The sequence below is a fragment of the Oreochromis niloticus genome, linkage group LG7 (genome assembly GCF_001858045.2).
Source record: "Oreochromis niloticus isolate F11D_XX linkage group LG7, O_niloticus_UMD_NMBU, whole genome shotgun sequence".
Lineage (NCBI taxonomy): Eukaryota > Metazoa > Chordata > Actinopteri > Cichliformes > Cichlidae > Oreochromis > Oreochromis niloticus.
In genome coordinates, this window is record NC_031972.2 from 7,535,632 (window position 1) to 7,563,473 (window position 27,842).

At 38.5% G+C, this 27,842-nt stretch overlaps 2 protein-coding genes across 4 annotated transcripts in view; both read left to right on the forward strand.

Moving 5' to 3' along the window:
- Window positions 1-17,923, forward strand: part of nlrc5 (NLR family, CARD domain containing 5) — a 33,588-nt gene extending 15,665 nt beyond the window's left edge. For all 3 annotated transcript variants that reach the window (XM_005449401.4, XM_025908800.1, XM_025908801.1), the window contains exons 20-56: window positions 196-279; window positions 527-610; window positions 708-797; window positions 938-1,018; window positions 1,266-1,349; window positions 2,044-2,127; window positions 2,536-2,625; window positions 3,590-3,637; window positions 3,732-3,761; window positions 3,855-3,938; window positions 4,032-4,115; window positions 4,253-4,342; window positions 4,505-4,564; window positions 5,115-5,198; window positions 5,330-5,413; window positions 5,823-5,912; window positions 6,029-6,094; window positions 6,995-7,078; window positions 7,650-7,727; window positions 7,882-7,968; window positions 8,088-8,141; window positions 8,306-8,353; window positions 8,626-8,709; window positions 8,806-8,889; window positions 8,966-9,049; window positions 10,230-10,304; window positions 10,448-10,525; window positions 10,649-10,732; window positions 11,243-11,332; window positions 11,449-11,532; window positions 13,947-14,030; window positions 14,266-14,349; window positions 14,448-14,531; window positions 14,626-14,703; window positions 15,640-15,723; window positions 15,875-15,958; window positions 16,064-17,923. In XM_005449401.4, the coding sequence (XP_005449458.1) occupies window positions 196-279; window positions 527-610; window positions 708-797; window positions 938-1,018; window positions 1,266-1,349; window positions 2,044-2,127; window positions 2,536-2,625; window positions 3,590-3,637; window positions 3,732-3,761; window positions 3,855-3,938; window positions 4,032-4,115; window positions 4,253-4,342; window positions 4,505-4,564; window positions 5,115-5,198; window positions 5,330-5,413; window positions 5,823-5,912; window positions 6,029-6,094; window positions 6,995-7,078; window positions 7,650-7,727; window positions 7,882-7,968; window positions 8,088-8,141; window positions 8,306-8,353; window positions 8,626-8,709; window positions 8,806-8,889; window positions 8,966-9,049; window positions 10,230-10,304; window positions 10,448-10,525; window positions 10,649-10,732; window positions 11,243-11,332; window positions 11,449-11,532; window positions 13,947-14,030; window positions 14,266-14,349; window positions 14,448-14,531; window positions 14,626-14,703; window positions 15,640-15,723; window positions 15,875-15,958; window positions 16,064-16,145 (2,911 nt within the window). In that variant the 3' untranslated portion in view covers window positions 16,146-17,923. The remainder of the gene's footprint in view (window positions 1-195; window positions 280-526; window positions 611-707; window positions 798-937; window positions 1,019-1,265; window positions 1,350-2,043; window positions 2,128-2,535; window positions 2,626-3,589; window positions 3,638-3,731; window positions 3,762-3,854; window positions 3,939-4,031; window positions 4,116-4,252; window positions 4,343-4,504; window positions 4,565-5,114; window positions 5,199-5,329; window positions 5,414-5,822; window positions 5,913-6,028; window positions 6,095-6,994; window positions 7,079-7,649; window positions 7,728-7,881; window positions 7,969-8,087; window positions 8,142-8,305; window positions 8,354-8,625; window positions 8,710-8,805; window positions 8,890-8,965; window positions 9,050-10,229; window positions 10,305-10,447; window positions 10,526-10,648; window positions 10,733-11,242; window positions 11,333-11,448; window positions 11,533-13,946; window positions 14,031-14,265; window positions 14,350-14,447; window positions 14,532-14,625; window positions 14,704-15,639; window positions 15,724-15,874; window positions 15,959-16,063) is intronic.
- Window positions 17,924-19,035: 1,112 nt separating this feature from the next.
- Window positions 19,036-27,842, forward strand: part of cpne2 (copine II) — a 50,651-nt gene continuing 41,844 nt past the window's right edge. The window contains exons 1-2 of the mRNA XM_003439596.4: window positions 19,036-19,293; window positions 23,347-23,540. Of these exons, the coding sequence (XP_003439644.1) occupies window positions 23,364-23,540 (177 nt within the window). The 5' untranslated portion in view covers window positions 19,036-19,293; window positions 23,347-23,363. The remainder of the gene's footprint in view (window positions 19,294-23,346; window positions 23,541-27,842) is intronic.

Below are 27,842 nucleotides of genomic sequence, written 5' to 3' on the forward strand. Positions count from 1 at the left end.
TCGTTGATCTTAAATGGGTGTCAGCAAAATGTGCATTCACCTTGACTGTTTTTTTTTTGGCTTCAAAAGATCTTGACTAGAAAGGACGTTAATGTGCATGTTGATTTAAATGTGACTCTAAATGTCACAGTTGAGTATTTTTGAGGGTTTTTTTATCATGGATGTTTGCATTATGTTGGTGTCATTTTTCTCCAGCTTGCTGAACCAGAATTGGAACAAGTCTGAGATGCAGAAACTTGCTGAATCCTTGGCTCGATGCCCTGCCCTGTCTGTCCTAGAGTAAGATTTCATAAGTACACACCTTCATAATTAGAAAAACCTATTCAGAGCATATGACACAGACAAAATCAGAATGAATAGAATAGCAACAATGCACCAGTTACTGACTTACTGTTTTCCTTCTGTTATGGATTCAAGTAATTGAACAATCTGCAAACTACACTGTGTGCATATTACATTGGTAAATGAATGCTAATCAAAGGCCAGTGAATGTGTGTAACTGTTTTACTGTGTCTTTGCCTTCTAGTCTGTCTGGAGGCCAGTGGGATGAAGAAATATTAAGGAAACTGACTGAGTTTTTGCCACAGTTCAGCATTACTGAAAAGATCATGTAAGACTAGGTTTAAAAAAAATGGTGTTGTGCACTTTGCTATACTTGTGCATAAAACCCAGCAGCATTTAGTTGATGTTTTACAATCTTTTCACAGCATTAATGACAGCTGCTCATCAGTGGAGGGTTTGGTGGTTCTGACTGCTCTACTGTCTGATTATCCTCCTGTGATGGAGCTTCATATCAGGTACACACACGCATCTAATCTTAGCAACCATAGTTGCAGAAACCTTTAGACATACTGTACCAGGAAATGCAAAATTAGATTTATGTTAGAGTTATTGCTGTCATCTCTGCTATGTATCTGAATGTTTCTTTATGTTGCAGACTACAGGTTCCTGTTAAGGTGTCTATTGTGTTTGCGAGGGGAAGAGAAAAACCTGCAAGCGGAATATCCAAATCTCTCTGGTATGTTAATGCTTCTGTATCACAAGCTTACAACAACGATCAAGTATATTTGATGTTGCAGAACAACAGTGGGGTAGGATTTAGAATGAGTAAAGCTATCATTTTAAACTGGTAACCAACAGACCATCAGTTATCAAGCAAAAAGTTTTAATGTTTTAATTGTTATAATGGGTTGTTCAGGTATATCCTTTGTCCAATAATATGTCATCGGTACGAATGATAATCATTCAGCTTTTGCGTCTTTCAGCCTCAGCTACTGCAATCTGCATCCTGCTGATCTGGAAAGTGTGTTGAGATGTCTGGGAACCTCTTCTGATCTCACTATGCTGGAGTAAGATGAGCAAGAACCACGAAAGTGCACACACCATTTTACCATGGACAGATAATAAAAATAGGACCATTTCTAATTAGTAGATAATAAATTTATGTGTAAAATGACTAGAACATTTACAGGGGGAGCCGCATGAATACAAGTGTCTACAATTACGAAGATAATAGTGCAAAGGAAGGAAAGATATTTACAAAGTGTGTCAGGCAATCAAAACACATTTGTGTTAAAAACTGATGCCTTGGACATTATTCTAAAAATGACAGTGTATGCTGAGTTTATGAAGTAGCTAACCGCTACATCCTAAACCACCTCTTAAAAGATCCACCATCATGGTTTTTGCTTACAGCTAACCTTTAGATAGCTTATACAGTGCTTAACACATTTATTAGTCAACTGTCACACACACATATTTAACGCACATATTTTAGTGATTTAATCTCCAAAACACGTTTTTCAGTTCATGGATGTAATAAATAACTGTAAATAACTGTAATTTGTAGCATTAATGGAAAGATCTCAACAAATGTATCACATTTAGAGGAAAAAGAGACCACTGTTCACACTCATTACACATTTCAGGTGGATCAGCTGTGTCTGCACTTCTGATACTGATATACTGACTCATTTTTGTCATGTTCTCTTGACAAATGTACAAACGCCGAATTGTAATGCATTTTTTAATCTTTCTTTTCAGTTTGTCCAGTAACTGTTTAGGCAACAAAGGTCTGAAGAAGTTGTTGGATTTCCTGCCTCGTCTTTGCAAAATCCAGGAAATTAAGTAAGCTCACACGCATGCATTTATTTTCTCTGAGTGAGGCTGGAGCCTGTCATAGGGTGGCATAGGTGTCTGTGGGGGGGTAGATATTTGGACAGGCTGCTAGTCTGTCACAATGCTCACACAACCATTATAACTAATAATTAATTAACAATTCTACCTCTTTTAAAGCTTTCCTTGAGATATTTTTAGCCACCAGGGTCACTTACTACTTGTATTTGACCCTGGTGGCAGAATTTCCCTCCATTACCTCTCTAGTAATTTGCGAGTATTTCAATAGAAAGATGACTCTTTGTTTTTTACATGGAGATATACAAAGCAAATAGGCAAATGGTAAACTATTTTCTCACTAAACAGGTTCCAAACAGCCAACACCAACTTCCTTGTGCTCATTGCTTTTGTTTTTTCCAGTGCCAGTAACAATGACATCAACATGGAAGGGGTGGTAATGCTGGCTGGTGCTCTATGCTCATATAACACCTTAACAGAAATTCACATCAGGTAATCTTTGTTTTACATTGTCGCTATTTAATGATACCAATAGCTGCTTTACCCATCTGTTTGTGCCACCTATCCAGGTCTGGGTTTAAAAAATCTATCTGTTTGAAAAATACTATAAAATACATAAATACATGAAATACTACAGACATGTTGTATACAGTGATGGGAATAACTGCATTAAAATAAACAGCGTTACTAACGTTGTTACTAATTTCAGTAACAGGTAATCTAATTACTTTTACTATTGTTAAAACACCGTTACCATTACTAAGAAAAAAAAGCGGTGTGGGTGTGTTACTATTTTTAAACACACAGATGGATGACGCTTACATCATTTTACCGGGGGCTAGGGGTGCGAAACAATCGCATGAGTGCTGCTGATTGGCTGAGGAAGAGTAAAGTAGTCATGATAAACCAACCACAGGCAGACTTGGGCAGGTGTTCATATACAAACAGATACGCACAGTGATGAGACAAAGTCACAGAGAGCCCAGATAATTCAAAGGAAGCATTTTTTCAGTGGAAGTACGGAAAAAAAATTTTCTTAAAGAGATAAAGGTTTAAAACATAATTTAAAACAGAGGCGAGGTTTAAAACACCTAGTGTATTGTTCTATCTACAGTTTATCTGATTGGTGTTTTATTTCATATTTTCACAGAGTAGCATTTGAATAGTTTAGATTAGTGTACAATGTTTCTTATTAGTTCCTTTTGTTAAGTGCCAATTTATTTCAAATTAAACATTTTTTAAAGTAATGCAATAGTTACTTTTCCTGGTAATTAGTTACTTTTATAACATTGTAACTCAGTTACTAACTTGGTTACTTTGTTGAAGAAGTAACTAGTAACTATAACTAATTACTTTTTCAAAGTAACTTGGCCAACACTGGTCATATAGACTTTACACTTTACAGTAATCAGTCAGGTTAATTATAATTGGCTGTTGTGCTCTGTTGGTTTTACAGTGGCGGAGGCAAAGAGGAAGTCAGTCTAAAGTTCTGCCCAGACGAAAGGTAGAAAACCTGCATCTATGCAAAAGTTCACACAGTCTGATTCTTGCTGTCTCCATCTAGATTTATTTATTTTTCTCTTGTATTTCTTTTTCAGTGATGACAAGCAGCAGCTGAAGATGTTCCGGTACAGTGAGCAAATAAAGACATGCAGAAAAGTACAAATCTGACCTCTGACTCTGAATACAAAAGAATGAGCCCCTTTTATTTTTTTTTCTAGAGTAAAGGACAGCAGCATCCTACCATCTGACATGACCAAAGTATGTCGAAAATTGGTCCAGAGTCGCTTCCATTGGGAGTTAGAGTAAGCTTTATTATGTATATCTGCAAATTATTCAACAGTATTTAAAGGGGTGACTGAACACGTTCATGTTCATGCACTAATGTGTTCTGTCAGGTTATCTCAGTGTTCACTTACCGACGAAGCTATCGGGAATCTTCTCAAAGTGTTGCCAAAGATGACGTCACTGCAGAGACTCAAGTAAGGCATACACGCTAATGCAAGTATTAATAGTAACACTGGATTACAGCCTGCAATAGACAGTCAGATTATTCTGGATTTAAAATGTTAATTTTTTCTAATAACAGGAATAACAGTTTATTCTGTATTCCTAATAGTGTCAGTCAGAGCATCACATCTGCAGCCAATGCACTCAAGCTGGTCAGCTGTTTGACTGACAGTCAGCGCGTGACATCGGTTGAGCTCAGGTACAGTGAATACTTTTGTGGCACTCATCACACCACAGCATGCCATAATTGAGTGCTGGTGTGATGCTCCTTTTCCTACATCACTTTTTAGTTGTAGCTGCAATTACTTTAATTCTGTAACTGATCTGTTTTGGTTAATTGCTGCTTTGATCTCTTCTTTAGCCCTCAGAGTGACTCCTTCATCAATTTTGATGCAGTGAAAGTGGAACAAGTGAGCTGCAGGTCTGTGATCCGCAACATTTTCACTGCTTACTGATGACCTAACAACATTTGTAGGTGTTTTCAGACCGCTCACTTGGTCACTTACCTAAGTATTCACGGCTCATACACTATAGCTACTCATTTTAAACTGCCACAGTGGCTCAACATCAAGTGAATGTACCCAGCTAGGCAGGTAATGCTGTCTGAAGAGAACTTAGCTGCAAATGTGTGAATTTTTAAACAGCAAATAGATGAGAACACTTTCACGCTCTGTTTATTTTAGAATTTGACTAAAAAATATATGTTGTCATTTTCTGTTTTATACACAGAGCTGTTGAAAAGCACAGTTTAATTCGATTTTATGCTACTCATTAAAAAAGATAATATTATATAGTGTGAAGCACGTTGGATGTCCTGTATTTTACAACCTGCCATTTTAATCACCACAAAATTAGAGAGTTCAGGTAAAAGAGGACATCTTAGAATAATAATGTGACTACACTATAACTAATAATTAATGAACTTCATGTGCTATGTTTTCTTTCTGTCTCCCTGATTGTGTGTATCACAGGTTAACTCATTTTTGCCTGAAGGGTGACCACTTGAAGAAACTTCTTGAGATCCTGCAGCAGGGTCCCCAGCTTTCAGATCTTGAGTATGAGCCACATTTAGACACACAATCTTAGAATCATGACCACACACCCATGTAGCCGTGGATAGTCCAGTGCTTTCTTCCTGAGCTTTTATCCAGTAAGGATGCTCAGCTCTGCTTTGCTTTCATCACAGTTTGTCAAGTAACCAACTGGAAGATGAAGACGTGAGCTCTTTTGTGCATTCCCTACCAAGGCTAAAAATCAGCACCTATGTCAAGTAAGACTATAAACATATTACGTTTTATATTAAATATAGAGCAAAAGAGTAAAAAATACTTAAATGTACACGCACCACTGACTTTATTAGTTAACCTATTTAAATGCCTGTTAACACAAATATCTAATCAGTCAATGACATGACAGCAACATGTATTTAGGCATGTATATAAGATCAGGACACCCTAATGCAGTTCAAAGTGAACATCTGAATGGGTAAAAAAAAAAAGGTGATTTAAGTGATTCTGAACATGGCCAAGTGTACCTAATAAAGTGTCCACAGAATGTATAATAAAATCACCCTCAGGTAGACCAAGAGTATGGAGCTCCAATATTTAAAAATGATGTGTATCGTAGTTAATGATTAAAATACACACTAATTCTTTTCTTTAATGAATCTTCATGTGCAGTCTCAGTAACAACAGACTGACCCAGCAGGGGCTGCTGGCTGTGGCCAACACATTGTGTACCTGTGCTAATGTCTCTGGTGTGGAAGTCAGGTAAGTCTGCGCATAGAAAAGAAGTTAATGGAATTCTTCTAAATAATCTATAATGAAATATTTGTCCATGTCTCTCTCTTTGTCCATGGACTCTACTTTCTGATGTCTGCTGGTAGCTTGGGAGAAGAAGAGCAATGCTTCATCTGGTTCAGACAAAGTGAAACTCGTGAAAAATCTCTGAGGTAGGAGTTCCATCCAAAATTTCAAAACACTGACTCTGATTCTGAAATGGTGCCCGTAGTACCACTGAGTCCCTTTGATGAGGTGAGCACAGCGACTTGAGTAAAAACACAGAATTCACACCCAAAAAAAACCAGTCAAAATTTTAAATATTTTCATTTCAGATAAAGTAAAAAAAAATAATAATGACCTGATGAACTCATTAAAACTCATGAATATTTAGCACTAAAATTTAGTGCTAAAGCACAATAGCACTAAGTAGTGAAAGTCACCTCAAATGCAACTGATTGGGGAACTAAAGCTAAATGATGCCTTTAAAAAGCAGGGGAAGGCTTACAGCTCTCACTCTCACGTAGACAGGAAATTTTAAGAGTGTTAAAATGTTGAGAGCAGCTGTGAACTAATGCAAAGTGCAGAGCTCCATGCAGCACTAGTGTGCAGACAGAAAAGATCAAAATGAAACTTATATGTGGTCTGATTGTATAAGTCGACAGCTGATGTATTCAAAGTAACAAGTGTCATTGTGAAAAAAAGACCCAGACTCTCTGCTTTGTAATGTTTCCTGCGTCAGCAACACAGGAAACCTCTCACAGATATGCAAAAAATATTTGAACTCTGCATAACGGCATAATTCATTTCCGGGGTCTGATCGATTTTAGCTGCTCTGAAAGTACCTTCCTTAAATCTAGCACTCACAGAAACAAGCGTCCTCCAGCTCTCAATACACTTTGACTACATAATACTGTTACAGTGTAATTTGGGGGCTAGTAGAGGTTAAGGCAAATTTCAATTCTTCTTCTTTGCTTTTTAAAGATTTTAGTACATTTTGGATTTGGCACTCACTTTGCAGAAATCTAAATTTCTTTGTTTTTTTTGCCTTCTCTGCTTTTTTTCTCCACCAGAGTCAGGGAAGGTAGTTTGAAGCGTGAACATCTGGTCCGATTAGCAGAGATTGTGTCCAGTTGTCCCCATCTGACCAAAGTGGAGTAAGTATCCCTTTATCTTAAGACTAATTTATGGATTTCATCCCATTAAAATAATGGCTTCTTTGCAATTAATAATTACACTTAATAAAACTGGGTTCATAAACTGACTACCTTTAAAATATGGAAAGATTGCAACAACAAGGCCATATTTCTTTGTTAACATTTTAGATTTGAGCTAACAGCAAGAAATTGCCTGATTAATGATCAAGGAACTGACCTCAGAGACCATTGTTCATTCAGTGGGCTAGTTTCAGTCATTGTGCAAATGTACTGTTTATAAGGTTGGGGAAACCTGAACTCAGCTAAAACTGAAGAAGTCACTTGGATGAGTGACGAAATGTTTCTCCCACTGAAAATGCTACATCCAGATGAACAGAACTGACCTTTTGGGATTTACTTAGCTGGATGATTGAGCACGGATCAAGACAAGGAACTGATTAGAAATGCATCTATGATTTATTAAAAGTCTCTTTATGCTAAGGGTATTGAGGGTTTAACCATTCCTTTCTGGCCTCCATTATCTAACCATGATCAGAAAGTACATTGTGATATGTCTGTGGTTGATCTGCAGGTTAAACCACAGCTTACTGGAGCAGACTGAAGATTTCCTGCAGCTGCTGAGCTCCAATCAAAGTGGATGTGTTTTCAGGTGAGACAAAAGAATCTTTACTGTTATCTCTTTTGTCAATCTTTTCGGGCTTTTTTGAAACTACAACTTATCCAAATCAGTCATGGCTGTTCAGTGAATGGATGTTAAAACACTGAATTACACTGAGCGGTGTTATACGTACTTTTCTACTTAGCATTGAGGAGCGTTGGATCGGCGCTGAGAAAGCTGTTGGATTAATGTGTCGCTGTTTGCAACTCAATAGCAATATTCAAACTGTCAGGTAAGATATGCATATAGATGCAAATGACGCTCCTTTTAAACAAATCAAACATTTTGTAGCATTGCCCAAATAAAGATACAGTATGTGTGTCAAAGCTGTGAACTATATTTATTTTCCAGTATTCACCAAAACACACTCCACCTGATTAAGTCCACTGAACTGACGACAGATAGGTAATAACTATTGTTAAATGATTGTTATATAGACAGCAGCTGTACTCTTCGGTAGTTTATTGATTAAAGTGTAAATATAAAAACATAGTTATGTTGAATTTCATGTTCCTAGAAATCAAATGATTCAGATTTGTGATTTGTGTCTTTTGCTTGTTTGTTTGCAGTGATCACTCTGGAAATGCAGCTCAATTGAGGGCCATTAAGAAAATTGGGTATTTTTTTATTTTATACATTTTATTTTACATTTTGATGATACCTGCAAGGAATGCACACTTTGTTAACAGCCCCCACTCACTGTTTTAATGCTCAGTGCATACGCTATATATTTAGCTTGCTTTGCAGGCAAAAAGGAAAAGCCAGCTGTTGTAAAGGTTGCTGTTTTTTCTAGTAAATTGTATTAATTTACACCACACTCTGCTTGAATTCCTTTGAAAGTAAAGACAGTTTAAAGGAAAAACGAATTCCTCTGATCTCTCTGTTCCAGCCTTGTGGACTGTGCAGTAAATGGGTATCAGCTTGCATCCATAGAGAGCGTCATCCCGAGTTGTCCATTTCTAACAGAACTGGAGTAAGTAGTCACATTTCAGTATTTAACATTAGCATGTACTCTGTAGTACTCAAGGGAAATAAATTAGTAAAAAAAAATATGTTTGTTCCCATTCAGCTTTTCCCACAACATCCTCGGTGTGGAGGGAGCTGAGTTTCTCTGTTCTGTTCTTCCCCGGATGCCCAATCTCACTTCACTCAGGTCAGAACCTTTTCACATTTGACCAACATGACTTTTAAAGATCTCCTATAACAACTATTTTCTCTGTCATCCACAGTATTGCTTCCAAAGAGAGTGATGTGACTGTGCTCGAGACGTTGTCACAGATCTTCCTGCAGTCTAACACCATTCAGCACTTAAAGTGAGCAACACATTTTAGAATTTGTCTGAAGCATTTTTATAACATTAATTTTCAATTCCCTTATTGATTTATTGATTTAGCAACACTCCTCCACTGTACATTAAATACCGTACCTACATGGGCTATGCTCCATTCAGGATGGCTGGGAAATTAGAGCATTCATAATAATAATAATAAAAAATAATAATAATAATATAAAAAAGCAGCTGTGGATCGCATGATTCCAAAACCTTTCAAAGCTGCCCTTATCTCAGATTTGTCATAACTGCTGTTAGGATTTTATAATGTTCCCAATTTAAGGAGGAATTATAACACTTCCCTCTATTTTCCTTTGTTCGGTTACCATCAGCGCTGCTAAAGACTGCTACACAGCACTACCTATAGTACTGAGCAAAAGTAATGAGCCATCCATTATTTCTTTGTAATATATTTCCAGGAAACCAGATTTTCTTGTACCTGAATATTTTCACAGGAATGTTTTTTTTATTCAGCCATTTAACACTGACTTATGGATCATTCAAACGTAGAAAAGACACTGAAGGTGAACCAGTGCTGTGCCTACACATAAAAGATAACTTTGCAAAGAACCATTTTCATTACTAGCAGTCTGGAGCATAATTTGTTCTCATTTGTTCAGTTGATAAATGTCAAAGATAGCACAGTTTCAAAGGCATAAAACTGTGTTTTTCACCAACAAGGTAGTTCCTAAAGAGCTTCTAGCTGGAAACATATGTATTTAACAAGTGTAGTGAAGACGTGGAGGAAGAAGTGACAGGCTCATTAAAAACCCAAATATATAAACCATTTTTAAGGAATGCCCAGAATGATAAATAAAAATACTTTCCCTTCACCCTCCCTGGTGAACTGTTTTCATGATCTTCTGTAGACTGGTGGATCCAGTGTAGAGGGTCACTCCTCAAAGTAATGTATTACACATTGCTTGTTACCTTTTCTTTTAAAGTAATGCAGTAAATTATCTAATTACTCACCTAAGAGAGTAATTTGTTACAACACTCGTTACATTACTTTCGTGTTACTCTGTAAAATAACCTGAATGCATTGTCACATAATTAACAGTTAACAATTTAAACCTTAGGCTGCAGTTCTACACACCAACATAAATCCCTATCCTAATGAAGGTGCACACATACAATCTCTAACCATCCTCTGTTTCTTTCAGTCTGTCGGGTCATCAGATTAGTGAGACAGCAGCTCAGAATATGACCACGTTGTTGCCTTGTCTACGATCACTCAAGTAAGTATTTATGAGTGTGAATGTACTTCTGTACATGACTATGTGAAAAATAAGGTCTAGAATATGAACTTATATTTAGGCTGGTGTAAAATGTTACACACAGTGAATAAACATTTGTTCACAATGGAACTTTTCTGCTGTAGTCTTTCCCACTGTGTTTTGCCTGGAGGACTGCAGCTCATTGAAGCACTGGGACAGTGTGTTATTCTTGAAGACCTTTGGTAAGGCATGCACACACACACATACAGCACATACAACAATACAGCTGTTTTTTTCTGTTGGATAAAATAAAGAAGCTGTTCCAAAATTGTCCATTTTTTTCTGTGTTTTCTGTGCACCCTAAGTTTGGATTCTGTGCTACTGAATGAGGAGAGCAGGATGTGTCTGGCACGAGCTCTAAGGAATATCAACTCTATTTGCCGTCTCAGGTAAGAAACACTCTCAGTTTCTTTGCAGTAGTCATAATCCAAGAGCTAAAGTAAATCTTGGCTTGTTCTTTACCACATAGTCTTCAGGATTTATTGAACCCAGATCAAAACTCTTCCAGGCAGACGTCTTTGCTGTTTCCACCACAGTCCACTTCACTCTGCATTTATACTATATTGCAATGTCAAAGCCGCTGCTTTGCTTTTCACACTGCAGCCACTGTTGGTGCTGTTTGTCATACCAGCATGTCATCAGGCTCTTATGAACCTCATAATTAATTAGTAGGATCTGATCCTACTAATTCCCCCCCCCCAGTGAGAAATTTATCCCTTATCGTTCCCAGTTCTCTCATAGTGCTAAGCTGTAAAATGTAGCTGGCAAGTTGCCTGGTCAGCATATGTCAAAGCTTTTTATACATTTTAAAAATACAGATCATATTTCTATGGCTATAAATCCTCATCAAAATACATATCTACCTAACATAACTGATACATTTTGTGTGTGTGTACCAGGCTGAATGAAATTGTCACAGCAATGGACAATTTCAGCGTTCTAGATCTCCTGGCTGCCACGAAGGGACACACACATTTAAAGGAGATAGAGTGAGTCTTTTATTCATACCTAGCGCTCGCTGCACATTACCATTCACCTTCTGTCAGTCTGTCATTAAAAAGAGAAGAAGCTTGGCTTTGAGAATGTTGGATTTGCTCTGTCTCAGGTTGGGGGGCTGGAGGATGGCTTGCAGAGGAATAGAAGAGCTGAACAGGCTCATTCCGACCTGGACAGAGCTCAGGAAGATCAAGTATGTACACAGGGGGTGGAAACATGGAAAATTTGTATTTTACTTATCTCCAAAACACTCTAGCTGCATTTCCAACATGTTTTCTCCAGGATATGTTCACCTTCACCCCAAGAGAAATAGTAATGTTTTTAATAATGCTTTAAAATACTTTATGTTTGTGTCACATGACCAATCTTCTGTAGATTATACTCGTGCTAAGTTCCATTTATCCTGTCATATACAACATGGTGAGCGAGACAGAGTTTGTTTGTCTTTTTTCTAAACAATTTAATAATAAAAATGTTAGTACATGCTGGGCCATAAATCAGAACCACATGATGAGAGGTGCAACTCATTCAGAATGTTACAGCCATTTTATCTGTCCTTTATGGAGACCAACTGTTTGCATTATGCAGCAGGTTCTTCCTTCCCAGTGTGTTTGACTGACAGCCACAAAATGTCTACAGGCTCAAGACGTTTTTCATATTACAGGCCTTTATGCTTTTATGCTTAATTTTTTAAAGAGAATGCTCTTTTTATGCTTATACTTCATATTTACATATCCAGCTCCAGTATGAACCCCTGAAGTTCTAATTTAAATATGTACAAGTTAAACTCTTTCGATTGAATGAAAGCTTCCCAAAATTTGCAACTTTGTCACCTCCACTGGGCTATCGCTGTCCTTACTTCCTTCCACTTTTATTTTTAGATCCCAAGGAATAATGGTTATGGCAGGCAGTAAACCTATACACATCAAGTAAACCGAAGGAATTCTGAATCTGAGATTGCATAGTGTCAAGAGATATATTCTAAGACACTTCTTCAGCTGAGAATCAGAGAGGAGAAACACACAGTTTTACTTGCATGCAAGGGCAGTACAGAGCACTCTCTGAGACTCGTGCCCTGCCACTGCCCTGGTCTTTATTTATACATCTTTGGGTGAGTGTGTGTGTGTGTAAGATAAGATAAGATAAGATAAGATAGAACTTTATTAATCCCTCGGGTGGGTTCCTCTGGGAAATTCGGTTTCCAAAAGCACAGCACCGACAGAAGTTACAGAGCGTGAGGAGAATATCATATATATATACACATATAAATACAGAGACATATATAGATAAAATATACGAAGGGGATAAATAGAATAAATAGGAATAAAAAATAAAAATACAAGTGAATTGCACATTTCAAGTATTGAAGTCTATTGCACCGTTGACTATTAACAAAAGTATTGCACAGTGAAGTGAAGAGGCACTACAGCTTAGTTGTTCCCCCCTCCTTTGTCCTCCTGTTTCCCCTCCCTCTCCCCTCCAGAGAGGAGTTGAACAGTCTGATGGCGTGTGGGTCAAAGGAGTTTTTAAGTCTGTTGGTTCTTGTCGTTGGGAGAAGCAACCTGTCACTGAACAGACTCCTCTGGTTGTTTATGGCCGTGTGCAGAGGATGCCCAGCATTGTCCATAATGTCCAGCAGTTTTTTAGTGTCCTTTTCTCTGCCACTGACACCAGAGTGTCCAGCTTCATGCCGACCACAGAGCTAGCCTTCCTGATCAGTTTCTCCAGCCTGGATGAGTCCTTCTTTGCTGTGTGTGTGTGTGGGGTCAGAGTGTGACCCCATAAATGACTTCCCTAAACCTGCTGGCCTGGAAGTCCAGCAGTTCATCTAAACAAAAGGCACTTAGCCTAAAACAGACATAGATACGTTTATCCTATCATAAAACAATAAGAGAAGGTATGCCCTTTTCCCATGCTCCCAGGATGTGGGTTTGAATGCCAGAACACCCTGGAATGCACCCAAAGCCTTTTGCAGTCTACTAAAGATCACACATCCTATCACTACACAATCGATTATACACCTCTAAGCATATATGGAAACTTATATCATTAAAAGATTATACTGACTACTAAGTACAATTTTCCATTGACACATAGCCAGAAATAATAGCCCAGATTAAATTAAATCCAAAGTTCTCCCAGTAATAATGCAATCTATGCCATAAGGACAAAAATACTGGGCCAAATCTCGTAATCTTTGAATCCAGGTGTTTTCATACTGTTTGCCACAGATGTATCAAGTCAAGCACCCAGTAATGCAGTCTGTCTTTGCAAACAGTTGTGAAAGAATAAGTCAAGTCAGCTTGTGAAATTTATTTGGTCCTAGATATTCCATGATCAGCTGTAAATGATATTATTGCAAAGTTGAAGCATTTAGGTAGTTTCCAGTTACCTATAGCACAGATTTAACTGAGCTATATCAATCCACTGTAATGTGTATGGTGTCTATTATCCATATAATTTAAAAGTAAAGTTTGAGTTAAGTTTGGCGCCATCCAGTGGAAGAATCAAAAAAACACACTGTCGTCAGAACACTTTACATGGTCCATTAACAGTTATTAAAAACGAGTAATTTTGCTTTTCTTGCTGTGTGTGTTTATCCTCCAGGCTGTCAAAGAACCTTATCAGTGACCAATCAGGAGAGAAGCTGCTCGAGGCTTTGAAAGACTGCAGCCACCTGGAGGAGCTCTGGTGAGAATGTGTTTCATTCCTGTAAATGTGCTTTTGGCACTTGATTGCAAGAAGTGTACAAAATAAGCCCTCAAAACTTTTGAGTGAACAGTTTAATCTTCAAACTTGTTTATTTTCCTTTGGAAAAGCTGAGTTTTATATATTTGGCTATATAATTAATTGGCATTTAACTCATGCAACTCAAAGATTGTTTTAAAATGTACATATTTATATGTCTTTTTGTGCACTCTTCCAGTCTGTCCGATAACACACTGGGAAACCTCACTGCTGCCAGGATGGCCCTCATTTTCCCATCACTGACACACCTCAGTGTGTTAGAGTAAGTCTCACCCAGGCGTATATGTTCTCATTGATATGTGTTTCTCCCCTCACTTATTCAGCCTTTTTGTTCTTTCTTTAATTCTGTGTCATTTGTAGCATTTCTCTCAACCGTATTGACCATGAAGGCTCCGATAGCCTTTCCAAAGCCATAATGTGCATGAAGAACCTCAAAAAGATTAAGTAAGACTCACTTGCTTTGATTATTTTCAGAATCACAGCTCACACAGGTGACTACACTTACTGATTGTTTTTTGTCTTTTGCACAATAATTCAGCCTGACCTCTGTTGGGACTTCAGAGCTGTGTGCTGTTGTAGCCAGTCTGGCTCACTGTCCCCTCATACAGGAAGTTGGGTAAGATCAAGCAAAAATGATCAAACATTTAATAATCTGGTGGTGTTCTGTGTTCTTTGGTACATGGACATCCCCAGTTCTGTAAGAGTTGGCACACACTATATGCAATGATTTGTAAATCTTGTAAACTCACGTTTTATTCACAATAGAACATAGAAAACGCATCAAAGGTTTAAACTGAAATGTAGCATTTAAGAAAAATAGTAGCTCCTTTTAAAGTTACTGTGATCACATCTGGCTTCTTCTTTACATGGTAGAGCTTTAACATGCACTTGTGGATGAACTGTGTTCACAAACAGTGATTTCTGGAAGTATTCCTGAGGGATTTCCATGAGAGAATCGTGCCTGTTTTTAATGCATTCTTGCCTGAGGGAACTAAGATCACAGGCATCCAATACTGATTTTTGACCTTGTCCCTTGCACACAGGCATTTCTCCAGATCCACTCAATCTTTCTGATGATGTCATGCACTGTATGAGAAGATATTCAGTTTTTTTATTGCAGATTGTTCAGCCTCTGTCCATCATTACTTCTTTTTATACCCCATTATGTGACCAACCTGTTGCAAATTAACCTAATAATTTGCTAAATGTTCCTCCAGATGTTTCTTTATAATGCCCCTTTTTTCCCACCCTTTTGTTGCCCTTGTCCCAGCTTTTCTGAGACACTATGACCACATCAAATACAAAATGTGTAAATATTATGTTTTCTATTGCCACTTGTGAACAGAATATGGATTTATGAACTCTGCAGATCATTTCATTCTGTTTTTACCTACACTTTACACAGCACCACACAGTTTAAGGAACTGATGATTTAATTATTTAAGGTATTATTGTACATGACACTATGGTTTTTAATTAAAAGTAATTTTTTGCGTGGTGCTTCAGCTTCTGTTCTTTAAACCTCTCTCTCTGTGTCTTGGTGTCTGTCTAGTCTGGGTTGGAATAACTGTCGTGATGAAGTGGCATTAGAAGTGGCCAGGGTTTTGCCTTTCTGTCATACGCTGACTCAGATAGAGTGAGTAAAACACACACATAAAGACCCGCAACTGCAAGAGTTTTACTTTTTTCCTTCCACTTTTCATTTAGGATTTCTTATATTTATTAAAACAATAAGGAAAACAACTCTAGTCTCAGTACATGAGAGATTAAGTGTTTATTTCTCACAGTCTCGAGTGCAACAGCTTGAGTGTTTCTGGAGCGGAGGCCCTGCTTAAAGCCTTAAGGTTCTGCCCTGCTCTGCAACTCATCAGGTAAACTTCCTGAACTTTTATGCCTGCATTATCCACTGAAACCTTATTAATTTTTAATGTTGTGATAATGTTCTGGTCTTTATAAATTCTTGAACTTGGTTTCAGACTCTGGAAGAACAAAATCTTTGAGGGTGATGTCCATAGGCTCGCTCTGAGGGACAGGAGGATGAATTTCTCTTCCACCTGATATGATCTGCACTGCTGGACAGTTGAGAAGTACAATTCCAGTTCACCAGCACCGGTGCAGATGAACACTCCAGTACTTCTTCTGCCAACATTGACTTAAAAATCTGTGAGAAATTTGGTTTTTTTGCTTGAAGTGTTTTGGGGTTTTTTTTCTAAGTGCTGCTCCATTAAAACACGGCTGTACAGTTTAAATAAGACAAGAAGAAATAATGTATTTTTGAAACTATTTAAATCTCTGACTTTGCACTGATTGGCCTTTGGTTTCACAAAGCAGGAAACCGGTGGAAGTCACTGAAACCTTTTTTTCAAAAGCTGTTGTCACTGTCCGCCTAACTAGAGATGCAGTTTTTAACAAAAAGTTCCCTCAAAGCCATTGAAATAACACACTTACTGTCATAATGAGTCGTATTAATCAGCAGTAGAATGAGTTTTTTTACGGCTGAGGGTGTACTGTCATCACCTTGCCAGGCGGGCGAGTAGGTGGGCGAGGACACCCAAGTGAGTGATGCTGAGAGACTGGCCAGCTGCTTCCTGTTTTATCAGTGAATTCCTGGGAGAAAGGAAAAACACACACATACACAAAGCAGGCCCTGCCAAAGGTTGAGTGTTCAGTTTTAACTAATGTATCACACTCATTACTAAATTCTTCCCTACTGAATTGGACAGATAATGTTTTACTGTTATAACGGGACTACAGTATTTCCCATATGACAGGATCATTTCAAACTTGTTACAATAAAGTTAGAAAAAGTCACAAAGTACATTATAGATGGCTTTTAAAAAATATTACACTAACTTATGTATGCACTTAAAAAAGTGTGAAATCACTAAACCTTTGTTGAGCTCCACCTTTCAGTAGCACACCACTGAGCTTCACACCGACTCAAACTGCTGTGAAAATAAAGGCCACGCTGTGTTATTTTCCTGTGAGGAAATGATGACTGTATCTTTGCAGACTCTGATACAAGGAGTCAATTTGCATTGTGGAATGTTTACAATAATTAGAGGCCACATTACTGAAAACACAAGAAATCACAAAGTCACAGTAAAAGAAGAGTTATCTGCTCCTATCGTCATTCTAGGTCGTGGTCTCTATCCAATGTGCGTATTTATTTCTGCTGTTTATCATAGTAGGACACAAGAAATTGTATTTATTTATTGAGCTGTGATTAAATCAGGGTTAAAATTTTAAAAAAAAAAAGAAATATTTTTATAGGAATGTATTTGCTTTGTGACCAAAAGAAGATCCTGTAACTTTTGCAGGTCGCACCATGACTTTCTAACGTCATGCTGATGCTCTGATTTCTGAATGTAATGCACCTTATTCCTTTCTCTTTTCCCGTGTGTAATTGTCCGTTTTTTTCATTTTTCCTTTGATTTTTGGAGCAACACTGGATCATACTGAAAGGATTTAAAATTGCTTATCTGTTAAATATAGTTTTTGAAAGGTTTGTGTGCAGGTTGTGATTTGAGCTTGACAGAAAAATTGCAGATACTTTTGATATTTCCTGACTATGAGTTGCATTAAGATGTCACCTGCTAATTAGAAAACATTAAGTTGAGTTTCTATTTTTTTGTTATGTCAGCGGTTTTACAAAGTATGATGTTAAATTTAAACACATCAATAAAGCACAAACTCAACAAAATCTGCTCTAGCAATACATGCCAGTTAAATAAAGTCTAATACAAAAAATATGCACCTCAACTATAATATACAACTTAAAAAAAATGGCAATTCTGGTTTGTTCTCAATGTCAGCAATTAAAAGTTGATACCTGATTGCTTTATGCTTTTACTTTACATCTTTTTGGTGTAGATTAGGTCATCTTATGTCCTGCTCATTATGCAAAGCACAATTCATACCTCTCCTGTTTCCTTGTCAGCGGCACCAGCAGCTGCGTTCGGTCGAAAGGTTGTAAATTATGTTCACTTTCCGCCCTCTTGTGGTTAACAGTGGTACTGCTGAATGGGCTGCAGGAGGATTACCAAAACTTGGGTCCTTTCACTTCAGGTGTTTGTGTGTGGATTGAAGCACTCGTCGTGAGTCCTTAAAAAGTTAGACACAAATCATTGTACACATTTTTAAAGGTTAGTTTACGCTTGTGGATCATATCGTACGCATTTGCAACCCTTTGGAGGCAAATTTCTCTCCATGGAAGAAGGATTTGCTTTGCTTGCTATTCTTGCACAATGTTCATCTGAAATTATCAGAAAAATGTTGCGTATACCCCAGGATTAACGAGACTCTGAAACTGTGGGCGTGCTTATACGCAGCACATAAAAAACATGCAAATGTGACTAAAGATGTAAACTTTTCCAAGGCTGAATTACATTTTATTGAGATTCAACTAAATAACAATGGAAAGTAAAATAAGACTGAATACATAACACCATAAAATACTGCGCATGCAGATGTACATGCTTAGACTTCGCTGCGGTTAGCAGAAGCATAAAACATTGGGAAATACTTTTAAAATAATGCTTTAAAATGAACGTCCTGTTGGCTACTGTAAATAGCCTTATTTTACATCTAACGTGGCTGTAGTGTTAAAAGAAAGTGAACAAACTTGGGGCCTGATGTCTGTACACAAGGGAGAAGATTAAATTCATGTTTTAAAGATAAACTTTATAAGTACTTAGTAAGTAAAAAAAAATCAAAATAATTTTAAAAAAATTATGTCTTAGATGTGGAATAAATGCATTCACCGTATTAAGTAGGGTAAAAAAAATATATGCATCTTTTTCCTGTTCTGTAATTTTATGGAAAATATAGGCACTGATCGCGCATGAAAGACTAACCGGAAGTAGTTTTTCTGCTTGACTCTTCCGCTTTTGATTTGGGAGTGAGTTTGTCGTACTTCCGCTGTGAAGCCACCACTGTTGGCTTTATTAAACTCTGTCCTTCAGTGGCGCTGGGCGCAGAGAGCACAGTCCAGGCTGCGAGGATGGTTTGTGTTCACACACTGTTGCGCCTTCCAGGATACTCGGGTTAAAAAAAAAAATTAATAATAAAAAAAATGTTAACCTCAGCTTTCACTCCTTTATAGGAAAATTGCCTCTGCTTTTCCTCTCTCTTCACTGTACGCAGCACTTAAAGATTTTTTTTTTTAAGTGAAAAGCGGCGGAGAAGTTGTTCGTCATTTACCGAGGTGAGTCGGTTTCAGATTTTCCTGTTGGGTTTACATTAGAAGAAGAGATCTGACAGCAGATCCCGAGTCAAAGGGGAACCGGGAAGCTACTAAGACGCAAAAATAACCCTTGCAGCCAAAATGTACAGTCGGTGTGCTTCTCTTGGAGGTTAATTACGGAAGGATGTGGGGAAGATGTCATGTTTTGACGAGCACCTTTCATGTAGGACCAAAAAAATATCACAGGAAATATGGTACAGAATAGACAGGTGTTGTGTTTGTGTGTGTGAAAGAGAGTTTTAATGGTTAAGTTGGCATATCTCTCTCCTTGATTCAGATTTAGAGTCTACTCTTCAGTGATGTTGGCTACTTTGCCACCAATATGGCTCACCGGTCTTGTAATTAAACTTAAAGCGTGCTGATCCTTCCGCTAGTATTAACAAGTTGCCATCTGCTTCCAGGTCATTTTCCGCCTCAGTCACTCACTTTAAGCTGCCTGCCCAAAATGCAGGTGTGAGCAGGTGTGAAGCTTTTTGGCACGGTCAGTACAGTCAGAGGCCTGCACCTGACCCTGGCTTATGTTTGTGTTTTCTTTCTACAGTGCACTCATACACAAAGTGCATCATGTAGCCAAAAATGATGCAATAGCAGCTCTAGTTTTTTTTAGAGCCACAGTACAAGAAAAATGCAGTTTTGTGAGGTTCAGTTGCTTTTAGAAAACATTCATCCTGTTTTTCCCCTCTGATGTCTCAAATATTGTGGACCTATCCTGAATCCAGTTAAAGTGCAGCACAGTTCACTTGAGCAATACACTGGACACCTTTTAAAGCTGCTCTGGTGCATTGTAGCATGCTTCATGAAGCCATGTTTTCTTTGATAATGCTATTTGGCAATCTGTGATGCCTTTTTAATCTTAATCATTCACACTTCTATATAAGGGATAGAGCAGGTGTCTGCTTAAAGCTGGATTTATCCCACTCTCTGCTCCTTCTCTCACTGGAGTTGTTAATAGCATCTATAAATACAGGAGATGCCACTGAGACCACGAACAATGAGCGAGTGAGTAAAAGTAGTTGAGCCAGTCAAAACACGCTTTTCTCCACCTATGAATGATGAAGTGAGTGAATGAAAATGTTGCACTGGTATTTTCAGTGCATCACCACTACCAGTGTGACATCACAGTGGAGCTGAGCGGGAGGAGCACGCTGCTTATGACACATTAGTATCTTAGCAACAGACAGCATCCTTTTAGCATGCCGCTGTGAGAACAAAACCACTGATCTGGACACGGGGCGCTGTGCTGTTTATTTGTCCTAAAAGCCACCTGGGAATTATTTCAAATGCAATACCACTGAGAATGTGTTCACAACATTTTTTACTAAACTCAGCAATTGTTTCAAGATTTGTGTGTGTGTGTGTGTGTGTGTGTGTGTGTGTGTATTCCCTCTTTCTGTTTTTTCCATTCCTAGCCTGAGGCTTCTTTAGTTTAGAGGTAATGGCTTTGATCTGGGCTCAGGGCACTGTGTGTGTGTGTGTGTGTGTGTGTGTGTGTGTGTGTGTGTGTGTGTGGGTGTCTTTGCAGTGCTTAATCCTGGGTATCATTTGGCTTATCAGAGGGTAACTATGACTCTCATAATGCCCCCAATGGATTTTTTTTACACCAGTGGTGTTTTATTTGTACTCATTGGGTATTTTTAGCCGAACAGAACCATTTGTATGATTAAGCCGAATTCTCAAGGTGATCTGATGTAATTGGGATTTACTAATTCTGTTATCTGGGTAAACTTCCCCTCGTTTGATTAGGTCACAAATATGTCAAACAACTTTTAAAAAAAAACAAACGGTGACATTAAAATGTTACTTCCATTCGACAAATATCAAACACTGATTTCTGTAATTGTGCTCTCTGCGTGGCAACAGATACAGACACCCAGGGTGTTGGGAGCGTCTCGTGTTCTCTCCTCAGCGGTGTCTCCAGTAATTTAGGATTTGGTTGGATACCAGCGTAAGATGAGCACATGCACATGCTTGTCTGTTAGAGTTACGTCAGGGAAACTGCGGTTCATCCTGGACACCAGCCATCTGTGTGTATGTAATAGCAACCTACAGTTGTTTACATTTACATTACATGAGAGTAGCACATTTATTTACTCACTCTTCGTGGCACTGGCAGATACTTTGAGCTGATGGTGACCGTAGGTTATTGATATTGGCTGTTTATCTTTTTTTCATGACAGCCTAACAGGAAAATCTCTGCACATCTGTTTCTGTCATTTTAAGCCTCAGTAATGTTTCAGCCAGTTTCTGTACCTGCACTCTGTTTTAGTTTGGTCTAATTAATCGTCCATTTACTGAGCAGCCATTTTGGCTCAGGGTAAACACAGGTGTAATTAATAACTCTAATTATGGCTCTGTTCCATTTGGATGGGGTGCTGGCATTGTGTATGCTCACTGACAAGAATGGCATCAGTATGCTAAATAGAACAGGACCATAACTTCGTTTTATCAGTTATACCTGTGTTCACCGGTGTTAACGCAGTAATTTACAAAGCTCATAAACACATGTTTTATTCTCAGTTGAATGTAGAAAACATCAAATGTTTAAACTGAGAAAATGTGTCATTTTAAGATGTATAAGGTCACTTTGAATTTGATGGCAGCAACACATTTAAAAAAAACAAAAGGCTGTTAAAGTAAGTGGTACTAAAAAGAAACAGCTGGAGGAACATTTTGTGACTAATTGGGTTAAGTGGCAACAGGTCAGTAAGATGACGGGTTATAAAAAGAACAAGTAACGATGGGACAAGGTCAAACAATCTGCAAAAAACTGTGTTTACAAATTGTGGAACAATTTTCAGCATAATTCAGAATCAATATAAAACTACAATATAAATATCTCCTCACCTATAGTACATAATATCATCAAAAGAGAATCTGGAGAAATCTCTGTGCACAAGGGACAAGTCTCAAAAAGAGTGTTTAATGCCTGTAATCCTCTGGTACTGCATTTAAAATGGACACGATTCTGTCATGGAAATCAACGTAAGGGCTCAGGAACACTTCCAGAAATAGCTGCCTGTGAACACAGAAATTCTGTTTGGAAACATGGACTAAAGAGGAGAGAGATCATCAAGCTTGCACCTTGGACCAACTCGAGTCAAAAGCCTGTGTCCTGTATGTTAGGATGGTGCATTAGTGCCTATGGAATTAGCAATTTGCACATGCTGAAAGATGTATACAGGTTTTAGATCAACATATGCCCGCATCCAGTCGACCCCTTTTTCAGGGAAGGCCTTGCATATTTCAGCAAGATAAAGCTCAACCACAGCTACTCCAACAGCACAGTATAAGAGTCTGGGTGTTGTACTGACCTGCTTACGGTCCAGACCATTTAGCTGTTGGAAAAATTTAGTGCAAAGAAAACATACAACAGAGATCCAGAGATCAAGACCTTAATACTGTCTTAAAATAGTACATTTTCTCATTTTGAACATATGATATATTTTCTATGTTCTATTCTGGGTGGCTGCAGCTCAGGAGGTAGAGCAGGTCATCTACAAACCAGAAGGTTGGTGGTTGATATGCCAGATATCCTTTGGTTGCTCTCTGATGCTCCCATCAGACAGTGAATGTTAGAAAGAAAACACTTATGCAGAAAAAGTACAGAAAAAGGTGTTTATAGGAATGGGAGTGAATGTGCTCCTATGCTGTGATGCAGGCTGTAACAGCTCTGCTATGATGGTACTCTGAAGAGGATAAATTCATTTAGTCTGTGAAAAAATAACCCTCACCACTTTACAGAGCCAAAAGTAGCATCTTCAGGTGTTATGTTTCCAACAGCTAACTGCACATAATGCAGAGAGTTTTAGTTCACTGTCATATCACTGCACATATTCTCATTGCACAAGCTGAGAATGTGCTGAGATTTGTTATTAATAATCACAGCAGCTCTGTTTAATCTTTTTTTTTCAATCGACAGTGGAAAAATTCATTGTAAGGATGACATATTTGGTTAAGTGTCAAGATTCAGATGTGCACAAGTATGAAACTAAAAGCCTGTTTGCTTTCCTTCAGGGTGATCAGGTGTGACCATGGCCTACACACTGGGCTTGGCCACTGATGGCCAGAAGCGCAGTGTCGGACCTCAGCACTGTGTCACTCGGGTGGAGTTGTCGGTCACTGCGTCCAGCCTGCTAGATCGAGATGTAGCCTCCAAGTCGGATCCATTCTGCGTTCTCTTCCACGAAGTGGATGGAAACTGGGTGGAGGTACAGTAAAGGATGGAGAGCTGATCAGACAAATGATGAGAAATACTACAGAAAATGACAAGAGAAATGAGAGGATTGCTTCATTTTAATAGTGCAGAATCAATGGAGAATGAATTGGCAGACTGAAGAGGAAAGACCGAACAGAGAATTGATATATTACTGTTAAGATCATAAGTAGTCAATCCCATGTTGGCGCTTCTTCACACTGTGTATTGCGACTCCCGGGAGGTGGAGAGAGAAGATTAAAGTGATGCAGAAATAAAAAGATTGAGGGGAGGATGGAAAATTTGAATAATTCTAAGAAGTGCTTTTAAGGTTACATCCACCATGCTGGCTCCTTGAGGAAAGGGAACCAGAAGGTTTTGTTTGTGGTCTATGATACTCTGCAGGAAGAGCCTATAGGTTGTGAGTCAGATCCAAAGCCATGATGTCTTGACCATCTGGCATCAGCCATGGCATGCTGAGCCCAATAGGATGTTGCAAGATTTATGAGCATCATTCCAATCTAAGACAAGTAGTGTAGACTCGGGCAAAGGCACAAAAACCGGAAAGATAGTCAGTAATACATGTTTGACATTTTTAAATCATTGCCATAAAATATCAAGTTTTGACGAGGATGCATCATCATGTTAAACAAATAATTTTTTCTGATGTAAACTTTGGAAAAGCACCAAATAATGGGAAACACCAAAATCTGCTACTGATGAAATTTAAAGAGGTTTTTCTTCTGTACATTTCTCTTAAAGGTGCAGAGTTAAACTGAAGTGAAAGCCATATCTCCAATTAGAAGTGTGGCTTACTGTTGCTGCATTCGAGTTGCCTGGAATAGAAAAGGAATGTGTGCACAGAATATAAGAGAAATGTTTACAATTTGACAGGCTTACTTCACTTTAACACTCAATAACTGGTGATTTGAGGATTAAAATGCTTTGAGATAATCAAAAATTAACTAGAAAAGCATTGAGCTGTAAAAAGTGAGGCATTCTTTCTAATGACATCCAGTTGTGTAGAAATTTACAGGAAAACATCCATCAGCTCCTTTGCTCTGTGAAGCCAGGCTAACTACTTGTCAGTCACAAGTCATTGCCCTGAGTTTCATACTCAGATTTCATAAAGCTGAGGTATTGATTTTGAAAATGCTTAGGTTGAGACTTTACAGTGACCTTTACCAACCAGCGCGTGGTGTCATGGTCGCTACGTCTATCTTTATTGAACAGGCAGTGGAAAACGAATGGCTTTGGCTGCTGCATTAGCTGTTTATTGGATTTTAAGGCCTCTAGTGTTATTTTTTTGTACATAGATTTGGAAAGACCTGCATTTATAAGTCAGAAACTGGTAACTATGTGTATAGTGGCTTGGTGGTCCAAACCAGCAATCAGAAATGCCCATCGGGGATAAAGCCACTCAGGTGGTTTTCATCATTTTGACTGTGTTAGTATTCACATCTCATTCACTCACCTGATCCTTGTACCTATAACAAGATGGCACTAAAGTTATTGTCTTTAAACCAGAGCACAGGTCCAAACAGCATAAAAAAAGTGATTGTACCTTTGTTTTTTGTTGTTTTTTTGTTTTTTTTACTGTTGACAAGAAAACTAACAGAGAAGTAAACAACAGCCTTACAGCTGTACTGAAATCCTTTCTGGTCAGTAGAGGCACTCATTGATGTGTGCTCATGACTCAAAGCAGAAAGTTACTGGTTTGAAATCAGCTGCTAATTCTTCTTCTCTGCTTCGGCTTTATGGACAGCTGGAGAGTCCAAAGCAGAAGAAACAGATCTTAGCTCAGTAGCTGTGATGCACCTTTAATGTATCTGCCTCAGTACAGTACAAGTGCCCCGCTGAATGAGGGGAAGGAGTTAATGGTACAAATATGTGTAAATACGTTTTTCCAAAAGCTGATTGAAATGGTTTGCTAAGGCAAATAAAATGCTAGGAGAAGATTATTAGAACAGTAGTATGATTGTGATTAGGGCAAGCCTGGATCGGTCAGGTTGTATACTGTTTCCTGCAAATAGCAACAACTGGGGTATTAGGTTGACACCAATACTGAAGTGCAGCAACTCTGTTGCTAAATTCCAGTCGGTTTGATTCAGCTTTGATATTGTGACTGTATTTTGTATCAGATCTTGGTCAGTTGGTTTTGCTGTTTATTAGCTATTTTTATATAGTTCTCAGTTCATGGTAATTATGCATTTTTCTTGGGTTAATCTATTTTAACAGGTCTTCAAATGCTTCATCCAGCTTTGCGAAGTCAATCTTTTTGCCATTACTTATTCACTTTAAGTGCACTTGAGGCGCAGTAAAAGTACACAGCGCACGTCGACTGTTGCTGTGAGCTTGAGTCAGGATTGAAGCGTCGATGCAGAGGTCCAACATGAGAAGATGGTGATAATCATGAAGCCATTTTCAAGACTCCACTACACTGCCCATGAAAATCAATAGGCAGAATCACTGCCAGCTACTGTATTTCTAAACAGAGCTGTTTAGCAAACATCCCTTTTGAAGATTTACAGAAAAGCGGGGCATGTGATGGAGACGATTGACCATCGCAGTTGCAATGGACATTAGATGATGTTTAAACTGCCAGCTCACTTGCTCAAAGTCTATATGATGTCGGAACAGCACTGGTAATATTTTGTGCATTCACTGCTAGGAAGTGGCTGTTATGTGTCCTGATCATACATGGTCTATCCATGTAGACCCACTGAGCAAACAAGTTGAAGATGCTCAAGAGGAAGACGGTGATGAAGTTTTGGTGTGTGCAGGCTCCTGCTTCGATGCTTCTGCAGCTAACAGCTGGTCAACAGAGCAATCTGGGTTTTTTGTGTATGTGTGCCCGCATGTGTGTGTGTGTGTTTGTGTGTAGGCGAGTGCCTCGGGTTGCAGCTAGCTGTCGGTCAGCAGGGCATGTGGCTCCGATGTGAAATTGCCAACAGTTACCATAGCAACGGGAAGGGAAACAAAAGCTTAGTGCTCCCGGAGTGAGGCAACGATGGAGGAGGCGAAATGAGGCCCGAACCTTTTCTCGGATATTATCCACAGCTCGCTGTTTCACTCACGCTCAGCTTTCTCACTTCTCTGATCCCCTCCTGTTCCTTTCAGTTTTTTTCTGCGATTGTCTTTCTCGTTCCTGTCGCCAGCCTTCCCCTCTCTAGGTCTCCGTGTCTCAGTCTCTTGTCTATCTTCATCTGTCTTGTGAGCTAGAGGTGTGAGAAGCAGCTGGGTCCATCAGGGAGGGGGAAAGAGAGAAAAAGTGGGTACGAAAGGGTAAGAGTGTGAGAACGAGGAGGTGCGAGAGAGGGAGATGAGAAAAGGGTGCAGCAGAAGGCGAGGGGAAAATTATCCAGAGAAAGACAGGAGGATGAGGAGGAGGAGGAGGAGAGAAAGACAGCGAGGTGATGACATGAATGAGCGACAGAACAAGAAGAAGGCAAAAGAAAGTGAATGACTGAAGCCATAAATGGGAGATAGCAGCCAAAGTTAGTGTTAGAAAGTCTTTGAAGAATGTGATAGGTCTACAGAAATATGGATCTCAGCTATGTAAATGATGTGGCACCCAAGTATCACACTACTGAGGCTACTTTCTAAATCCAAGGATTTTTTTTTCTCCGAGCTTCCAACTCCAAATCCCAATACTAATCTCAACACGTGTTATAAACCCAGATATAAGCCTGTAACACTGTAAGTGAGAACTCACAGGCAGTGGCATATTCAAACCAGAGGGTTTAAAAATCTAACAGTCCTCTGCAGTAAATGCAGCCTTATTTATTAGATCTACATTTGTGATACTAAATCATACTCTTACTAACAGTAAGTCTTGTTATAATTCATTCCAATGTAAACTGGCCTATTGCAGATGTTTATAATTCTGTATCATTAGATACCAACATATAGGCTAATAAATGTTGTGATTTTAAGTGCATTAAATCACTATGTGATGTGTGAATGGTGTGGTTCACATTAAGCCCCACATAACTGACATTTTGTAGTAATTTTCATCTTTAAATACATTATAAGAATATTAAAAATGTGTCTTTAAAAAAAACCACACACCTCTACATTTATCACAACTTCAAAGCCCTACGATTAGTCCCCAGGGTTCCAAGTTTCCAGTAATTTAAACTCCTAAGTTATTAAATTTTGCTGTTTGATCAAAAGAAAAGAAATCCAGCACACGGACAGTCAGTTCATACAAGTGTCTGATTAATATTATGTTTAAAACTTTCCACGCCACAGTATTGTTTTGAATTTACCACTCGTAATTCACTAATGATTAAGGACTCCCCAGAATATTTGATAT